The 19,245-nt window shown below is 38.7% G+C and overlaps 1 protein-coding gene across 1 annotated transcript in view; it reads left to right on the forward strand.

Moving 5' to 3' along the window:
* Positions 1 to 16,191, forward strand: part of LOC108790313 (collagen alpha-1(IX) chain-like) — a 51,709-nt gene extending 35,518 nt beyond the window's left edge. The window contains exons 18-27 of the mRNA XM_018560542.1: positions 837 to 890; positions 3,603 to 3,674; positions 8,197 to 8,232; positions 9,507 to 9,551; positions 10,271 to 10,303; positions 10,383 to 10,529; positions 12,504 to 12,680; positions 15,327 to 15,417; positions 15,596 to 15,673; positions 16,007 to 16,191. Coding sequence (XP_018416044.1) covers positions 837 to 890; positions 3,603 to 3,674; positions 8,197 to 8,232; positions 9,507 to 9,551; positions 10,271 to 10,303; positions 10,383 to 10,529; positions 12,504 to 12,680; positions 15,327 to 15,417; positions 15,596 to 15,673; positions 16,007 to 16,191 — 918 coding nt within the window. The remainder of the gene's footprint in view (positions 1 to 836; positions 891 to 3,602; positions 3,675 to 8,196; positions 8,233 to 9,506; positions 9,552 to 10,270; positions 10,304 to 10,382; positions 10,530 to 12,503; positions 12,681 to 15,326; positions 15,418 to 15,595; positions 15,674 to 16,006) is intronic.
* Positions 16,192 to 19,245: the final 3,054 nt, after the last annotated feature.

The raw sequence follows: 19,245 nt of genomic DNA on the forward strand, positions 1-19,245 counted from the left end.
CTCCTGGAGCCAAAGCTTTCAGATTGCAGATTATAGAACTAATTAGAAAACTGTTTTTTTTAAATTGTATACAGGAATTGAAACATCTAATCCACTAGAATTACCAACATCAACAAAAAGATAAGGCCTAAATCAACAGGCCAAAAAAATACATCTATTTCCTTAGTTTTTTTGTCAGTAGTTACTACATATCAAAGAACAAAGACCAGTGATGTACAGAAATTAATAGCAGCTAATTAGAATTAGGTCAGCTGCAATGAGCTAACCCATAGGCTGTAAAAGTCAATTTATGATTGTTTGCTATAAATTACTGTTTTTTGCTGATTGCACATTATTATTAATAGACCACTTTTAAGGGAATATTAATTACAAGAATCTTTTTTTAACCTAGAGCTCTTCAAAAATTGTGAAAGGTTGCAGATCTTAAGAATTGATTTTTTTTTAATGTGTGGACCCTGTCAGATTTTCAGCAAAATGTGTGATTCTGCTGTTGTAATATAAAGGGCTGCTAAGGGTACTATATTTTCCTTTTACTATTGCGTTATCTACAACATCTATAGGGCATGCATATTTGTTATGCACTAAAGAATGTGCAAAGACTGTAAAAATGGGCCAACACTGATTTATGTAATTATAGTCAAAATAAACCATTTTGATGTATATTAAAAGTATAAGGTTGTTGAAGAATAGCTATAGTGAAATATTTTCAGTAATTTTGATTGTCCATCTTGCTTTTTATATAAAATGTGACTTCATGTCACAGTTTAATGTTTAGTTATCTTTAATATTAAACATATACACAGATACAATACACATTATATATTTTTATTTTTAAGGGAGAAAAGGGATTTGTGGGACTGCGAGGCCCTGAGGGTCCCCAAGGAAGACCTGTAAGTTAAATGTGAAATAATGTATTAACATTGCTTCTATTTTCTCTCTATTTAAAGGGGCAATAAATCCTCCAAATCCTCCTATGCTTGTACAGCCAAAGACAGTGCCATCTTGGCCTCTATTTAGATTTGAAGGACTCTATGGGGATGCACATGTAATTAGCTATGACAACAGCCATTTGAGGGCTTAAAGGTTTGGTCGAGAGCTGACATATGCACACTGGCAACTGTTGCAGTTATCACCAAAGGCACGCCTTAAATGAAGTATTCTTGTGAAACAGTTCAATTGATGGGTTTAGTTCCTCTTTAAAGCAGAGCTGTAGTCTGAAAAGTATGTTTTCATATATTGAACAATTATACCTTCTTACATTTCTCAGTAAAGAAACCTCTGTTGTATGTATTTGTTCTCTCTGCTGTCATTCATGTGATCTTAGAGATGCTGCAACTTGGAGTTCTGTATTCTGAGATAATATACCGTATATACTCGAGTATAAGCCGTCCCGAATATAAGCCGAGGTACCTAATTTTAGCAAAAAAAACTGGGAAAAAGTATTACACTTCACCAGCTTTCAAACATTATTCTCATAATCTGTTTTGGACTGAATGGTTTCCCTTAAATTGTGTGCAAATATATCATCATGGACTTGGTAAGTGGGTAAGCTGGGTAAGTGTCTGGGAAAGAGTAAGGGGGCTATTCACTAAGCTGCCGAAGGCAGCCAAATGAACAACCGAGCCGAAGTAAAGAGAGCCGAAGCCTCTTTGGATATTCACTGCAGCCAGGTATGGCTATTTTGAGCCGCACATCGACTGCATGCGGCTCGCTTCACCTCCCTTCAGCTCGGCTCAACAGCCTCAGTACGTTCGGCTGAACCGAAGGAAAAAGCCAGTTCGTCTTAGCTGATGCAACATCTGGATCGTCACAAGTGGACGTTTGGCAATTCATCCCCTGCTGTTTACCCCTATTCTCCAAGAGGCCGAACAGCAGAGAGTGAATTGCCGAACATTCAGCTCAGTATTCAGTTCTGTCAATGAAATATGTCAATCTCAACAAAACAAAAAAACAGAGTGGGGTTTCCTTCCAAAATCATACCTGACCATTTATGAAAGGGGGCAGCCAGATGCAGATGAGCTCCCCGTCCCACAGACTCCCATAATCACCTGGCCAGGGTTGTGGGGGAGAGGCCTTTGTCCTCATCAGCATGGGGACAAGGTGCTTTTTTAGGGGGTCTACCCAGAAAAGAACCCTCCCAATGTCAAGGGCATGTGGCCTGGTATGGTACAGGGAGGGGGTGCGCTCATTCCTCCCTCCCCTTTCCTGCTCTGCTAGGCCACTGCTCCGATTAGGGGTCTGGTATGGAATTTAAGAGTATACCCCACTTTTTTTTCATTTTTTGGACGTTAGGGTCCCCCTTAAAATACCTACCAGACCTGAAGGGTCTAATATGCATTTGTAGGGGAAGCCCACTTTTTAGTTTTTTGACCTCGGGGTCCCCCTAACATTTATACCAGACCTAAGGGGTCTGGTATGAATTGGGGAGGGGAACCCCACACTGTTTTATTTTATTATTGTAATGTTTAACAAACTAGCAGGGATGTGGTCTGCTTTGGCGGACCATTGTTCCTGCTCTGGCTGTGTGTTTGGCTTTGCCGAGCTGTAGCATAATCATGCGGCTCAGCTGTTTACTTCAGCTGGCTTTGGCTGCTGTATGTACTGTTGACAATAGCGTAAACAGCAGCCCTTCCATTCAGCTGGGCCAAAGAGTTTCTGCAGCCATAGTCAGCCAAAGGATTAGCCAAATGTTCACATAAATGCTTCGGTTCTTTAGTGAATAACCCCCTAAGTTACAAAGCACAAAGATGGTGCCTGTATCAGCACACAAGGTCAGAAATGTGTGGAGAAAATGGACCGGACAGCAATACACTGTTGTACTTAGTGTTTTTTTTCATGTTTGCATATCTTTCAATTGCCCTACTTAATGTTTTATATCTGATATATTTCCACTTAAACTTATACTAATAAGCATAGAGGCCTCTCTATTATTTGTAATTATCCAGCACTTAAAATATAAAAAGTCCAAATCTAGAAACTACACTATTTAGAATGTGTGTTATACTGCAAGCTTTTCATTCTCTCCTGTTGTGTCTAATAATCACCATCAAATGCACATGGCCTTTTTATCCTCCAGAAAAATAACTCAAGGGTTCAAAGAAAGGTATTACTGCAAAACTAAGTTGAAAATATAGAAAAGTAATTAAAAATGTTGGTTAACTAAAAAATAGGCAAATCTAGATAAGACAGTAAATAAGCATCCTAGTTGCCTTTCTGTCCTTCCTTCCTCCACCCAGTGATAAAACTCCCCAATGTTTATTGTGATAAATACCCTTTGTCAAGTGATATAGCTTTCCTGCCTTGTACTGTTCCACCCTATTACTTAGATTCAGCTAGTAACATATAGCTTTATCCGATATGCTGATCCCTATATTAGGTCAGTGAGGGAAAACAATGGCAACTGTGTAGTGTGCTATTAATTGGGTTGTGTGAACATTATACAGCAGCTTCTTTTCCTATTTGCCATAGTCCTGGACCAGAATTGAGGCTAACAGCAGAGGAACCACAAAGGAGATATATATTCAATGTCATTATAAGATTCCAGCATTGTCTATTCATTAGAGAATTGTATTTGAGTGCTGAGATTTGTTCTATATAAATAGGGGCTACCAGGATTAAAAGGAGAAGCTGGTGTGCCTGGCCGGCCTGGATTTATGGGTCCACCTGGAGCCGCTGTGAGTTTATTATTTTGATTACTTTTTTTTTTACAGGGAAATGTAAACAATTTGTCGATTTTATATTACATTTTTCTAATCTACAAGTTTATAAACTAACATTTGCTATATTTTTTAATCATTTATATGAAACATTGTCTGAAAGTGCTAAATATAAAAAAATCAAATAAAACATTTAATATTTAACTCATTAAAATGAAATACAAATCTTTATAATTTTAATAATTTAGTAATGAACATAATAAATTAAAGATGAACAATACAATGCTGGTTATATACTGTTAGTAGCTCTTGTAGATCTTATTAATCATTGCCAATAGTCATGTTTATAGTTATTGACAGTGCCATGCCATTTAGATATTTAAAAACTTAAACCCAGACAAAATATACCGTATAACATATGATTATCAGATATAACAAAAGATTAGTTGCACTAGCTTTAGTTATATGAGCTCGAGAAGAATTTGAACACTAGAGACCTAGAAATTACAATATAGTTCCAGCTATCATGTGAGTATAATGTAAATGTATTTGTATATTTGTTAACATTGTTTACTGTTCTTTTATATAATGCAAATAAAGTAGTATGTATTTGACTATATCTCTGGCACACCTTACTCTGAGGGTGAGATTCACCCTCATCTATAGTAATGGTTCCAGTACTACGAGCTTGGTCTTCAGGTTATGTACAGGAAAAGCAGTGTTTGTTTTTTTCATTTTTTTTTTCTTAAATAAAACTTTCCTATATATGGCCTGCCTTTATTGTCCCAAGCCAGTAATAAAATTAATTCTAAATGTAATTTTCTATAGTAGGTTTAAATATAATTATAAGTGGTGGTAACTCCTCAGTTCATGGTATAGACGTATTAAGCCCCAGAGCCAGAGCCAGTATTAAGCCAGAGCCAGTATCAAGCCAGAGATATAAGCCCCCAGTGTCTCTTAAGAGTAATTATTCTTATACGTGTATGTTTTGTGGATAGGGTTGCACAAACGTGTCTAGGTTTGATTTGAAGTCTATGGTGGGGGGTGATATTTAAAAATCAATTATGGCTATTTTCAAGGCTAATAAGAATAATATTGTCAAAGAAAGACCTTGGGAGCTGGGCACTGACATGAAGGACATATTCCAATGCAAAGAAGAAAAAACATTTTAAAAAGATACTGTACAGCATGGAGAAGGTCCTTCTTTTTATGCAACTTCATGGGCGACATGGGGAAAACAAAATCCCTTTCTATTACATACTTGGAAGATGCTAGTAAGCTTTATTAGAGAACAGTACGATTCTCACAGACAACGTCAGTGACACTGTATTCTGGCATCACATACAGTATTTTGGTGGATATGTAAACCCTTTTTTTTTAAATTTACTTAATTGCTTATATTAAATACAGCAGCAGCACCCCAATCTGATTCATTTCAAGGTAAAAAAAAAATGTACTTAAAAATGTTTAGAGAGTTTTCGCTCCGGTAATAAGCTTGAATTGAATGTTGGAAGTAGAAGCCACAACATATCTAAAAGGTATAGGAAAGTTTATTCAAAGCATAGTTTGTGATCCTCTTTTTTAGGTAGAACCACACAGTGTTGTTTTAAAATGTAAAAAAAACTACAAAACTGGGTGCACATAAACTTTAAAATAACAAACCCACAACGCCACACTCTAAAATTTAGAGTGTGTTATTTCAGATACAATAGACAACATTATAGTAGAGTGGTTGGGAGCATGTAAGCAGCTGGATTAGGCTGTAATGTAAGAGGCAGTTTTTGTCATGCAAAAAAAAAAAGAAAGTTTATTATTTCAGAGATAATAGACAAAAATATTGTACAGACTGGAAGCATGCTATGCAAACAGCTCAATATTACTGCTATTTCAAGAGAGAGAGACCAGACAGGTTTAATAATGAAATAAAAACCAAACAGTAATATTTTAGATACACTAGCCAGGAATATTGTACAGACTCACTACACACGCTGCTTTACTGGGCCACAATTTAGGAGGTAGGTTTTAATAAAGAAATAAAAACAGGAGTGTAATATTTCACAGAAAAAAGCCACAAATATTGTACAGTTGAAGCACAGTATGTAAGCAGCTTAATTAGGCTGAAATTTGAGAGGCAGAGGTGAGACAAGTTTTAATCAATAAATACAAATTAGACTGTAATATGTCACAGATTCTAGATATATTTTACAGTCTATGCACACTGTGTAAGCAGCTTTAGACACAGCACGCAAAGGGAAGGATGACTGGAGGAGATAGAATTTTATGTGACACTGAAGGATTTCTTAGATGGGTAGGAGAGGAACCAGGAAAGAGCAGTGTCTTGGAGGCCAAGGGAGTAAAGTTTTTGGAGGAAGGGCAGGTGGTTCACTGTATCACATGCAGCAAAAAGGCCTAGTCCTATGAGTACCTAATCTAATAGTATGAGTACAGAGTAAAATGGAGCGATGAGGCAGGATTTATAATGAAATAAAAATTAGAGTGTATTATTTAAGAGACAATAAACAAAAAGGACAGCTGCAGGAGACTATGTAAGATGCTTGATTAGGCCACAATGTAAACGGAAGAGGAGAGGAAGTTTTTATCTTGAAATAACTATTAGAGTGTATTATTTCAGAGAAATAACATATTTTTGAGTACCAAAGCACTCACATAGGCCACAAACTAGGAGAACACAAACTAGGAGAACGAATTCCTCTGCAGCAAGATTTTGCAGCTGTGGAACAGCTGCAGTAACATTATGGGTGTGGCACATTTAAAATGTCAGAGCACTGGAAAAGGGTAGGTTAGGCCCCTGATACTGGCAATGGTGGCAGGCCCACAGAGGTTGCAGGAGCTGGTAATGGTGGCAGGCCAGCAGAAGTAGCAGAAGCTGGTAATAGTGGCAGGCCAGCAGAAGTAGCAGAAGCTGGTAATGGTGGCAGGTCAGTAGCAGTGGCAGGAGCTGGTAATGTTGTAAGATACAATTTTTTGAGGGGCCAGAGTGCAAGAAAAAATGTAGTTGGTAGCATCAGTGGCAGGTGTTTTTAATCATAGCTGATCCAGTACTGGTTCATTTTTATGTAAGTGAGATGTTCCACAGTGTCATGGGACAGGTGAATTTGTCCTTCTGTCACAAAACTGCCTGCTGTGCTGAAGGTCCACACTGGACACAGGATAATCCAGAGGCTCCAGGGTGTACAGTGCAAGCTCTGGTGAGTGGTCAAGCCTGGACACCCAATAGTCCATTGGACCCTCACTTTGAACAGTGAACACATCGGCCCTGGACCCCAAGTAGTCTGCTGCCTGCAGGCAACCCTGAACACTGTGTTTGAAAGGTGACCGTAAACACCTTGCGGAGGCAGCAACCACCACTTATGCTCCCCCTTTTAGCCATCTGAGGGCTACAGGCCGCGAGAAGGGATCCTGACACTATCTGGAGATGTGTCCAAGAGGATCCTCAGCAGACTTTTTTTCTAAGTGGCAAATGTTTTCATTTGCCAGTGCAGTACCTGCTCACCACCAACCAGTTGCATGTGCAGAACCTCTGCATTTCCCTTTAGGCCTGCTTGACATTGTGAATACTAGGGATTGGCTAACTTGATGTAACAGCTACACAGAATCTAAAGAAGTCCTAAAAGGTACTGTTGTTTTTATTGAACCTGGAAAATGTAGCACAATACAACTATCTCTACCTCTAAAACATAGTACAATGCAGCACTGTGTATAGCACTGTATAGCAGCAAATATCTCTGCTATATCTATATATTGTGTATAGCACTGTATACAACACCAAACAATACAGCTATCTTTCCCTAATCAACTCACACTCTTCTCCAATGGACGCATTCGTTTACAGGGTCCGCAAACCACAAACTAGTTGAGTTCACTTTGAACACAACCTCAACCTGAACCCAAAGCTCTTGTGGACTCAGTACAGTGAATTATGTAGGCTTAGAATCTGAAGCAATATGTAACCATATCCACTTAAACCACACATGTATTTTAGTCACATCTGCCAGTCACAGCTGCATGCTGCATGTCAATTGTTGCAGACATATCAGTGGTACATTCCAGTGTCTTTCCATAATAAACCCATCATAAAGTACATTTTTACAGTCAACGGTAACCCTCCAAGGGGCCACATTAGTCTAACTTATTAGGCTAAAACCCTAAATCTTTGTACCTCATGCATTTTGAGAGCATGACTTAACCCTTATTTCTTCCTTTTTCTTGGTGGATTAGATACTATTGGCTGTCATCTATGAACTGACACCTACTTCTTAGTTCTAAGTCCTACTAGGCATCAGAAGGGACAGCAGAATATATACCCATTTAACAAGTAGTTATGCTCCCTACGGTTGCCTGGTATTACAATGCATGTTTTGCAAGACTCTAGAACATCCTGATATTTTTTTAATATTTATATTAAATTTATTTGTTTTACTGTAATGACTAATTCATGGATTCACGTCTGAAAATGATGACAATATATCATCATTTACTTAAAAAATTCAAACATTCATAAGCTTTTTTTCATTCACAGGGACATGTAGGACTTACTGGTGGTCCAGGAGCAAAGGTACTTTAATTAACATACCCAACATACAACTTCTGGGTTTATACAAAGCTTTTTTTAAAGCAATGTTGATGTTCAAAAGAGCCCATCTCCAATCAAATTGTTTTTTTTTTGTAGTCTGTGATAGAATTTGAAAGAGTTAACATTTCTTTTAGGTTTTTATCTTTTCCGTGACCCTACTAGGGAAGAGAAGAGAGGAGGATGTGGTTGTCACTGAACCCTGCGCTATGGATTTTGAATTTCACTCGCAAATTGCAAGTACTCGTTGGTCAGTGCAGTCAGGTGACTGCGCTGACCAATGAGAAGCACTTCTTAGCACAGGTTTGGTTAAAATTATTTTTTGTATCAGGACAAGTATATTTATGGATTGAGTTACAGTTCTTCATAATTATAATGAAACTGCCCAAAAATCATTAGTCTGTATTGTTTTAGAAAAAATGTCACACGTCCCTTTAAGAAAAAGTATCCGTAATTGGTATCGGCGAGCACCTGAGGAAAAGTACTTGTACTTGGTCTTGAAAAATGGTATTGGGACATCCCTAATTATTACCTTGTTTCTAAGGGCCTGTTCACACGATGTCCGTTTTGTGTGCTGACCGGCTCTGTACGCTGCTGCACTCAAAATGCATCCCAATGTATCCCTATGTGTTTTATGGGCTACAGTTCTCACGTGCGCAGTCCGTTCAGCTTACGACAGAAAAAATATTGCATGTCACATTTTGTCCGGTCCGGAAACGGTCCGGAAACGCACGAACGCGCACGAAACGCAACGAAAACGCAACGAAAACGGAACGGAAACGCAACGCAATGCAGCTAAGGAAGAAGCTAAGGGAAAAAGTGACCTCAGAGACCTCAGAGGCTGAATCTGCATACTGACAGCCCCTTGGCTAAAAAAAAAAAAAAGAACTGTCAGCATCCGGACCGAAAACGCATCAAAAACGCATCCAAAACGCATCAAAAACTTACTGCATCAGCAGCTCCACGTCTGCTGATCAGCACCTGATCAGGACCTGATCAGGACCTGATCTCATGTGAACAGGCCCTAATGGTGGTCACTGCAGGGTTCCAGAGACAGTTATACATTTTGTTGGATTTTGTAGAAGCTTTGAGTGAAGAGTGTGCTGATATATTTGATGACCCACTCTTCTGTATATTTCTTATGGCACTTGTATGTTCTAATATTCCAGTACATACAAGTAAAAATCTCTGCTACATTCTAAAATGTGGTTTCTACACACATTTGTTTTACCTGTTATTTTGTCTTGTTCTGTTTACAGGGCAGCACTGGGGTTCAAGGAATCAAAGGTTCAGAAGGACAGAAGGTAATTTCTTCCCTCTTTTTCAGAAAAGCACCTTTAGAAAGTCCTAGAGTTCTCAGCAATGTTAAGTATGTATATTAAAGTGAAACTAAACTCAGGAGTTAAATCTTAAAAATACATTCAAGTACCTTAATTATTAACAAAAATGTATCTTATTTGTATATCACCCAGCTGTAGATCCTCGAAATCATCTCTGAATAGGTGCTAACACTGTCATTCCTTCTAGAGGGTGGCTACTTTTGTTCCTCATGCTCCCTGTGATAAGCTCGCTCCAGTGATGGACTAAAATCTTACTACAAATTAGTAAACTAAACATGAGATTGTTGTCCATCACAGGAGTGAACTTGGAGTTGTGGCTACTTTACAACACTCACAGGGACCAAAAGTAGCCACCCTCCAGAAGGAAGGACAGTGTCGGCACCAATTCAGAGATGATTTGAGGATCTATAGCTGAGTGATACGGAACAATAATATATTTTTGTTACTAGATAAGGTACATGAATACATTTTTAAGATATAACGCTTGGGTTTAGTGTCACTATACGAAACTATGTCAATTAGTAAACTAGATCTAATTATGTATTGCAATAAAAAAAACACATTCTCACCAGACTGTTCATAGTTTTACAATAATAATATACGTGAGGATTATTTAAAGAGTATTTTACTCAATCTTTGTGAAACTGTTTTTCAATTAAGTGCTACCATTACATTTTTTAAAGGGTGAAAAGGGAACAAAGGGACCTAAAGGCAAAGTGAGTATGATTCAAATGACTATATTCTGCAGTTGAGTGGTATAGAGTTGTTTATTAACCAGTGGATCAATGTATTTAGGCTGGAGATAATGGCCCAGTAGGTCCTGAGGGATTTGCTGGTAGAAGAGGACCTCCAGGAGAAGTTGGAGTTCGTGGTCAAGGAGGAGAGCAAGGTCCCACAGGTGATGCTGGAGTTCCAGGAGAGAGTGGACCAATGGGGTCAAAGGTAAAACGTTGCTAAGATATGGATTTTAAGCAGACATACAGAACACTAATACTACCAAAATGTTTTAAGTAATAAGTGAACATGTAATGCTAACAGAAGTGTATAAACCAGTCTTTGTCTAGGAAAAGCAGACAACTTGCAGTGCCAGTGAATACTCGTACTTATGTACCAAAGAGATATCAGTTTATACACTTTAAAAGATAAGTCGGGATAAAAAATTGCTAGAAAGCATATGTAATATCAATTTATGTTTGCTTAGCATTTTTATATTTAAAAGTATGCTGCAACAATACCTGCATTGAAGGTTATTAATAATGTCTCATGGATGAGGTCATGTCTTTAGTCAAAGCTGAAGGGGGGCTCTGGCCGAAAATGGCACTTTCGGCTAAATGTGGAAAGTGCCATTTGCCCTGCGTTTTGTCGGCGCAACCATGATTGTGACAGCCGGCCAAGCGCTGCGGGACAAGAGCGCTGTACGCGGCCGGTGTCTCTCTTCCCACACCGCTCAGCCACCTATCACAGTCCGGCAGAGCGGTGTGGGGGTGGAGACTGCCCACGCTGTCACAGGAGGCTGAGCTCTACTCCCTGTTCTGCTGGCTCAGCCTCCTGTGTGTATCAGAGAGGAGAGAGGGTACACACACTCAGTGTTTGTAGATAATTGAGGATATAGTATGTTGACTATATCCTCAATTATAAATGAATGGGAGTGATCTACATCTCCTCCTGTTCATTCATAAGTGTAGTTATAGTAAACATATGGGGGGTGCGGGGTACAGTTCCACTGGATGCTTATATAATGGGGGGCAAAAATGTTTTTCTGCCCCGGGCACCCATAACTCTGGTTTCTTTCCTCCCCGCTGGGCACTGCTCTGTGCTGTGTCCCAGCGGGGAAGAGAGAAAGTAACAGCCGGCCAAGCGCTACGCCAGTGCAATGACTCATTGTGCCACAATAGGCTTAATTTCCTGATTGGGCAAACAGAGTACAGAGACAATAACCTGGACGTAGGCTACATGTTCCTTTATGGCTAGTTTGATATGTTTATTGAGTAGAGGTACATACAATAAGCCCGTTGGTGAGCAGCCAATAAAATTTACACTAAACTCAGAAGTTAAATCTTTAAAATGCATTCAAGTACCCTATTAAAGAAAATGTATCTTATTCATGCAGCATTCAGCTGTAGAACCTCAAATCATCTCTGAATTTGTGCTGACACTGTCCTACCTTCTGGAGGGTGGCTACTTTTGTTGCCCATGGTCCCTATGTATGATGTCAAGTAGCCACTGCTCCAAGCTCACTCCAGTGATAGACTATAACTTCAATTCAAATTAGTAAACTAAACATGAGATTGTAGTCCATCACAGGAGGGAGTGAGCTTGGAGTGGTGGCTACTTTACAACACATACAGGGACCTTCCAGAAGGAAAGACAGTGTCAGCACAAATTCAGGGATGATCTGAAGATCTAAAAAATGATACACAAAATAAGGTACATTTTTGTTAATAGTTAAGGTACTTGAATGCATTTTTAAGATTTAACTCCTGAGTTTAGTGTCAACTAAAGTAACATATGCAGGCGAAGGAATCAGCTATAACAATTTTAGTATCGTTCTCATTACATAATTACACTGAGTAGCCAGATTATTATGACCACCTGACGTTTGTAGGCAAATTAGCTATAATTTTGCGCTGAAGTTGCTAGAGGGCCAGACCATTATAAATAGGGAAGCAGGTTGTTTACCATGACAGTAGGAGTGATTTTTTTCTGAATATATGGCTAAACAATGCGATTTATTATAGCTTGACTTATCTACATATAAGTATCACATAGAATGACTACTCAGTATCAGTTTGAGCTGTTATTCACATTAAGCAGTTTATGAAAGGAACTTACAGGTCAACAGGTTGCAATGGTTTCTATGTACTTTGATATCCATAGATTGAGTATTCAATTAAAATGAATGTTTTCTGTCAATAGGGGCCAACATTTCCTGCTTCTCGTGTTATTGAGGTTTGTCAAAAGCTTGTTCGTGAACAAATGTCTGCATATGCCCAGTCTGTACGGAGACAATGTGCAAGTGTTTGTCCTTTGTATGGTGAAGTACCTATGGGAGCACCAGGACCTGTAGGGTTGCCAGGACCACCAGGAGAACCTGTAAGTGGATCATAAATAAGGAAAAGCACAATTTTGTTTTATAAATTGTTATATAATTTGCTTCTAAATTCTCATAATCTCTATACTGTCTTTTTTGTTGTATCACACTGTCCTTTTTTCATTTTACACAGGCAGTCCACTTCCTGAGCTGATTCCCTGTATACCTTACAAAAGTCTTGTTCAAACAATACCTGGCAGATTTGTTGTCAATTTAGCTTTTAACCACAGCAGTCTGGGGTATTGGCAATCTAGAAAACAATAGAATCAATCAAAAGGAATTTCATTACATTTCCACACCAGATTTGCTCACTTGGCCACCTTAAAATATTAAAGCCTTGGAAAGGTACAAGGCTGTAAAAGTGTATCACCAAAATTACATCTTTATTACTTAATGGCTGTTCAATTCCTCACAAGGTTCTCCAAACTGTCCTCTCCCTTCAGCTAACTCTTATACTAATCACAGAGTGGCTCACACAATTCTGTGCCTATTTTAGGCCTGCCACACAAAAGGCAATTAGAAAACATTTGCCAGGTCGATCTAAGGCCAATCATGCACAGACCAACCCCTTTGTACTTCCATCAGGCAAGTTTTACACCACATGATGTCTACAATTTTTCCTGGCTTTTTAATGCAGTGGAGAACAACGATACTCTGCAAGTGCTATTGGGGGAATGGTCAACCATTACTCTTCAGTCCCCTACCAAACAGGATAGAAGAGTAATTCAAAAGCATTAGTGCAACTAAACACTTTGTATATTGATAATAACTTTCACATAAGTAATTAATGAAAGCATATAAACAGATTTATAGCAACTTTAAAGATCAGAGAAATAAAGCAATTAGAAAGATGAATATGTATTTATAGTAATCAAGGTACTTAAAACTTTAAATTGTATTTACTTACAAGCTCTTTATCTGTGAAACTAGATAACTTAAAATAGTAACATTACAATAATCCATTCAATGGAAAATTGTTAGCTTTAGCATGGCATGGGATTTTTAGGACAGCACTTCAGGGAAGAAACAAAATTCTACCTTTTACTGAAACACTCTAATAAAGATAAGAAGTGAGTGATGTGTTAAGCAAGAATCAAAAAAAATAATTAAGATTTTAAAATGCATTTGAGTATCAGAACAGGATAATAGTGATATGATGGATGGTCAATCTCTTTAGGAGTCTGCTAAAATTATACATATTGTTATTTGAACATCACATGCTGAGGGCTCTGGGCTTGTGATAGTTCTATTTCACTGGCTGTATATCCTCATACTTGTTACCTTGATTTTAACCTTGACCTCAGCCTGTCCCTGGAATATGCTTACTGTCTGCCACGTGCCGCAATGTGTGTTTGTCCCTGTTTTTTTCAGATTGCCTTTACCCTGTCTGTTTCCAAGTCATGCTACCCTGTCTTCACTATCCACTGCATTCTTCTGTGTTGTTGGTCACATCTGGTGGTGTATTACCTTCTTAAAGGGAATTTGTTTGAGTGGACAGGATTTTTTTGATTTTAACAGCTCTCTCTGTAAAGATCTTGTGTTTTGCAAGCGCCTTCTTCTCCTATATAGACTTTGGTGCCCTTGGGCTTCACTATGGTTGCATGACCTAGCGGCTTGTCTCTCAATGACACTTTTGATCCTGGTGGGTTCTTTTTGACAAGTTTGGGTGTTGTGGAGCTCTCCAAACTACCAGTAAAGTTGTGGTTGGAGTGTCAAGGGGCCACTCCTCAGAGGTGCTGCAATGTTAGAAGCATGTGTCATATTCTTAAGCTGCCTGTCTGTCTCTGTCCCTGCAGCTGCTGCTTTGCCATTCTTCCTTCTCCAGCTAAGGTGTTGGTTGCTTGGCAACAGGTCCAGCCCTGGCAGCAACACTCCCTTCTCTTTCTCTCTAGGCAGTGGCAGTAGATGCCCTCATTGCTAGGCAGTTGGTCGGCCTCTGCCCTGATTGGCAGGCGGCACTATGGTGCACTATTTGAACATTACAGGACTGTGGGCTTGTGATAATTCTACTTTACTAGGTCTGTATTGTAATACTTGTTGACTTGATTTTAGCCCTGACCTCAGCCTGTCCCTAGAATACTCCTTTGTCTAATGTCTGCTCTAACCTCAGCCTGTCCCTGGACGATACTCACAGTCTTTTGCCTACCTCAACCTGTACCTGTCCCTGGTTTATGTTATGGACTGCCTCCTGCCTTGGCTCTGCATGTCTCTGGATCATGCTACTCTGTCAGCTCCTGTCTTCCACTGTGGTCATCCGACACCCCTGACTACCATAAATGTCCCTTTAGTTTTTCTTTTGTCTGCTTCTAGTGCTGTTTTGTCCACGAACTATAGCACTGCGTAACAAGTCCTGGGGGTAACCAAGTACCTGTAGACCTACTTGCCTTAAGGGAACGGGGGCTGCTATAGGAGAAGCTACACTCTCCAGCTATAGTCCCTGACTATTAGTGCTGGAATGAGCATTAAACATATATTGAAAAGTGTAAGGGAATCCCATTTCATGTGTCAAACCTTTGGGAAAGTTGCATAACCCAACTCAGCTTAGCTAAAAAGGCAAACATTTACAAAAATGTGTTTTATACATTTGCATTATAGGATATAAATTAATAAATTATTTCTTTTTTTTTTTCTTTTAAAACACTATTAAGGGTACACCTGGAATTAAAGGTCTAGATGGTGAAGATGGTGCAGAAGGATTTTATGGGGAGCAAGGAGATCCAGGGAAACAAGGACAAAAAGGTATTTTCTTCAAAATTTAGACCATGTTTGTTATAGGAATACATTTATAGAAATAATATGCCTTAGAATATTTTTATTTATATAATCACACCAACTAAGCCACTGTTATTATCTATTTCTACATTGAAGAAAAGACTATAAAAAAGATTAGCAGACCTTAAGATCTCTTGTGTTGCAGGTGAACTTGGGGAAAATGGAGACAAAGGTCCAAGGGGATATGGACTTGTTGGATTTGTTGGTGACCCAGGGCCAAGAGGTAAGTAGTGAAATGCCCCATGCCTGTGTTCTAGCTGTGTATATTGATATTATGTAGATATTGTTTTTGCTCAGTATTGTACTCTTTCAGAATTCAATTTGTTTCACTGCATTTTATAGAGATGTTTTTTCTTTAATTTCCTTGAAGTATTTGCCATTGGCTGATAGTAGCTTTGTGTGTCCAAGTTTTGTGGCTTTGTCTAATAGCTTTTAAACCATATTCTGTTTAGATGTTCCTTGTACAGCCTTAAATATAAAATACCAAATTCAACACTCAGATTAAAAAAAGAACAGTTTTGTCAGGTCTTTATTTTGTTTCAAAAATGTTTTCCAGGTGAAAGGGGTATACCAGGGCTAGCATTTGATGGAGAACCAGGTTTGATGGGTCCTCGTGGGCACAGAGGACAGCTTGGACAGAGAGGATATACAGGACTAAGAGGACTACCAGGACCGTGTAAAACCACTGGCTGTGGAGCTCCTGACCCTACAACTGACCATACAAAAGACTTAGAATCATAAATAGCACACCACCATTGGATGGACTTTTAATGTTGACTCACCAAAGAGGTTTCACAAATATACTTCTCATGCTGTTTATTTCATCTTCAAATCATGTGTTACATGTTAAGTTTGTAAGTATGTGACCCTACTTGTTTAAAAGGCTAATAATTGTGATACAATTAAAAGAAATGACCTGCTGTGCATAGAAGATCTTACATGATTTATCACTTGAAGTAATTTATTTTAAAAAATGTTTTCAAATATAAAGAACAGACACCATTTATACCCATGACACAAGAAATAATAAAAAATGTATGGGTAATTTTGGCCATTATAAAAAATCCTTATTATAAGAAGTTCTATTCTCTTTTATTTGTATGTTGGTATGAGGTTGGAGTTTGCATTTGGGAACTGGTCAATAAAAATGATAATTTATGTAACTGTTTTGGTTACCTATGAGACCAATTAAACCTGATTGCAAATAAAAGTTTTTTTTAAACTCAAAAGCCCAGGAAGTTTATTTTAACAATGATGTCCAATAATAACTCTTGGCCTTTTATATAAAAGTGTATGAATGGGAAGGAAAAGGTTTTGTCTATAAACAGGCAGCCAAAGCATGGTTTCTAAATTGTGGCTACAGAAGGTCAGATGTTATCGGTAGCTTGCCAAACATGTTCATATTTTTCAGTCGCACTGCACCGCGCTGCAACTCACAATCACACTGCGGGCACTGTAATCGCATGGTAGGTGCATTGTGTGGCACCGTGCATTAATCGCATGGAACTGCGCAATTAATGAACAGACCCTTAAGTGATCACCAAATACATTTATGTGTGTGGCTTCAAAATCATATTAAAGTTGCGTTCTGTAAATGCAGATTTGTTTCCATACCCTATGTAAAAGGAAACATTAGAAGATTATTTGCATGAAGTTTTCGAAAGCAGGAGAACATGACTTTTGCTAAAACTGTAGCCTGTACACTAAGAGATTTTTCAAGCAGTGCCAAATCTGACTGTATCACATAATTATTGCATTGTGATTGACTAGCCTTACCTGCTCCAGAAATATGGCAGATGATACACCACTGGAAACTATGGGCTATCATCCTCTCATCATCCTCACTTGTTTTTTTTATATGGGACCCTTTATGACATCTCAGTATGTATATGTTGTTCACCATTTAAAATGCCTGTAAGCAAACCTTTTGAATGTTTCACTGTTATATTTTAGCACATCTTTTGACTTTAAAATCACTAAGTTTCCCAACCTTTGTTTTTGTCCCTTGTAAGAATATAAAGTATTCACGCAGATTTAAAGATGCTTGCCATCAAAGCTAAGCTGCAAATTTAGGTTTTAATGTAATCTACAAAATAAACTTGACATGTTTTCTCTAAACCAAGTGTCAGTAAATATTTTCTTTACATGCATTTTGTCTACATGGTTTGGTGAAAGTATCATTTTTAGAAGTTTTTCTTGGAAACACCACTTGATGGCAGAAGCAGATCAGAAAAGGACAGTAACTTTAAGATATTCTCCTTAGCAGATTTACAAGAAATGTTTGGTTTGTCCACTGTGTGGCAGAAGAATATGCTTTAAAATTTAACATGTTTATATGTGTGTCATAGAAATTAAGCATGCATTATTGAAACTAATTAGGACTTTGCATTCTGAACTACCAAGAGAACGCATAATGAAACAATTCCCTGATATAAATGTTTATGCTCTGATGGAATACTGATGCAATTTTCAATCATGTGGAACTAACTGCAAATTGCCTGCAACCTGGATTTAAACAATTGGTTATTCCAACCTCCCTTACCGACTTTTACTGTGATTGTTAGATGACAGCATATGGTCATAGTGGACAATCATTGTGATCCAAAGCAACACATGATCATCTAGCACTCTCAGTAGAGGTGACTGAGGAGTACTGAGTGCATTCACAATTACATGTGCACTGCCAAAAAGGCTAAATATTGGTAGTAACACAGATTCAACTCTGCAACACAATTTCAGATGAACTGGACAATTCTTGTGCATTTCTTTATGTAACTATATTTCTTTTTCAGTAACTATATCAATTATCATGTTTTATTAGGGGTGGTTTTAGATTGGAGGTAGTGAATGCCAATTAACATTTACTTGATTTGTGAATTATGAAAATATAATATACTTAGATTTAAAATATTTGTAATTAGTAGGTATACAAAAATTGATTTTTATGTTTGTTAGCAATGAAGTCATATTTGTCTGTTACAATGACTCTTTGAATATATTAAGAAGAACTTCACTCCCTCCTTTTTTCCCTCTTACTTTGTCCACTGCCTTGTCCTTAAAAAACATAGGGGTCTATTCATGAAGCAGCCGAAGGATCTAGCCGTAGCTTCGGCCGATCCTTCGGCTAGCTTCGGCCCGAGGACCCCTTCGGTTCAGTAGAACCGAAGGGCTGCTGTACGGGCTATTCACAATAGCCCGTACAGCTCCCGAACTTAGCCGAGAAGCTCAGTCGAGCCAAAGGCATATGCCTCGGCTCGGCTGAGCCGCGCCGACAGCCTGCTCCTGACAGCTGGGCGGAGCCAGCCGAGATTTTATGGCTGGCTCCGGCCACTTGCAGAGAGATCAGCGTCCCTGGTTATAAGCTAACCAGGGACACTGATCTCCAGACAGCAAACTCTCCCGGGCGCTCCTTGAGTCTCCCGCTCCCGGCCGCCCAGGAAAGAAACACTGCTTTTTCTTTTTTTTTTATTCTGACACGGAGCCGTGTCAGAATAGAAAAAAAAATTAAATAATTTTTGCCCATAGGAATGCATTGCTAGATTCCTATTGGCTATTTCAATTTGCAATAGCCAATAGTAAACTAGCATTGTTCCCGCCCTCTGCTGCAGTTCTCCATCAGGTCCGTCAGCAGAGGGCGGGTACAATAATAGTTGTTTCCTATTGTCCGGCGGCTCTGCTGCTGTAAAAAACAAACAAAAAAAACAAAAACTCTCCCGGGCGCTCTGGGAGCCTCCCACTCCCGTCCGCCAAGGAGAGAAACACTGCTGTGTCTTTTTTTTCTTTATTCTGACACAA

Source organism: Nanorana parkeri, unplaced genomic scaffold, assembly GCF_000935625.1.
Source record: "Nanorana parkeri isolate BGI_ZX_2015 unplaced genomic scaffold, ASM93562v1 scaffold464, whole genome shotgun sequence".
Lineage (NCBI taxonomy): Eukaryota > Metazoa > Chordata > Amphibia > Anura > Dicroglossidae > Nanorana > Nanorana parkeri.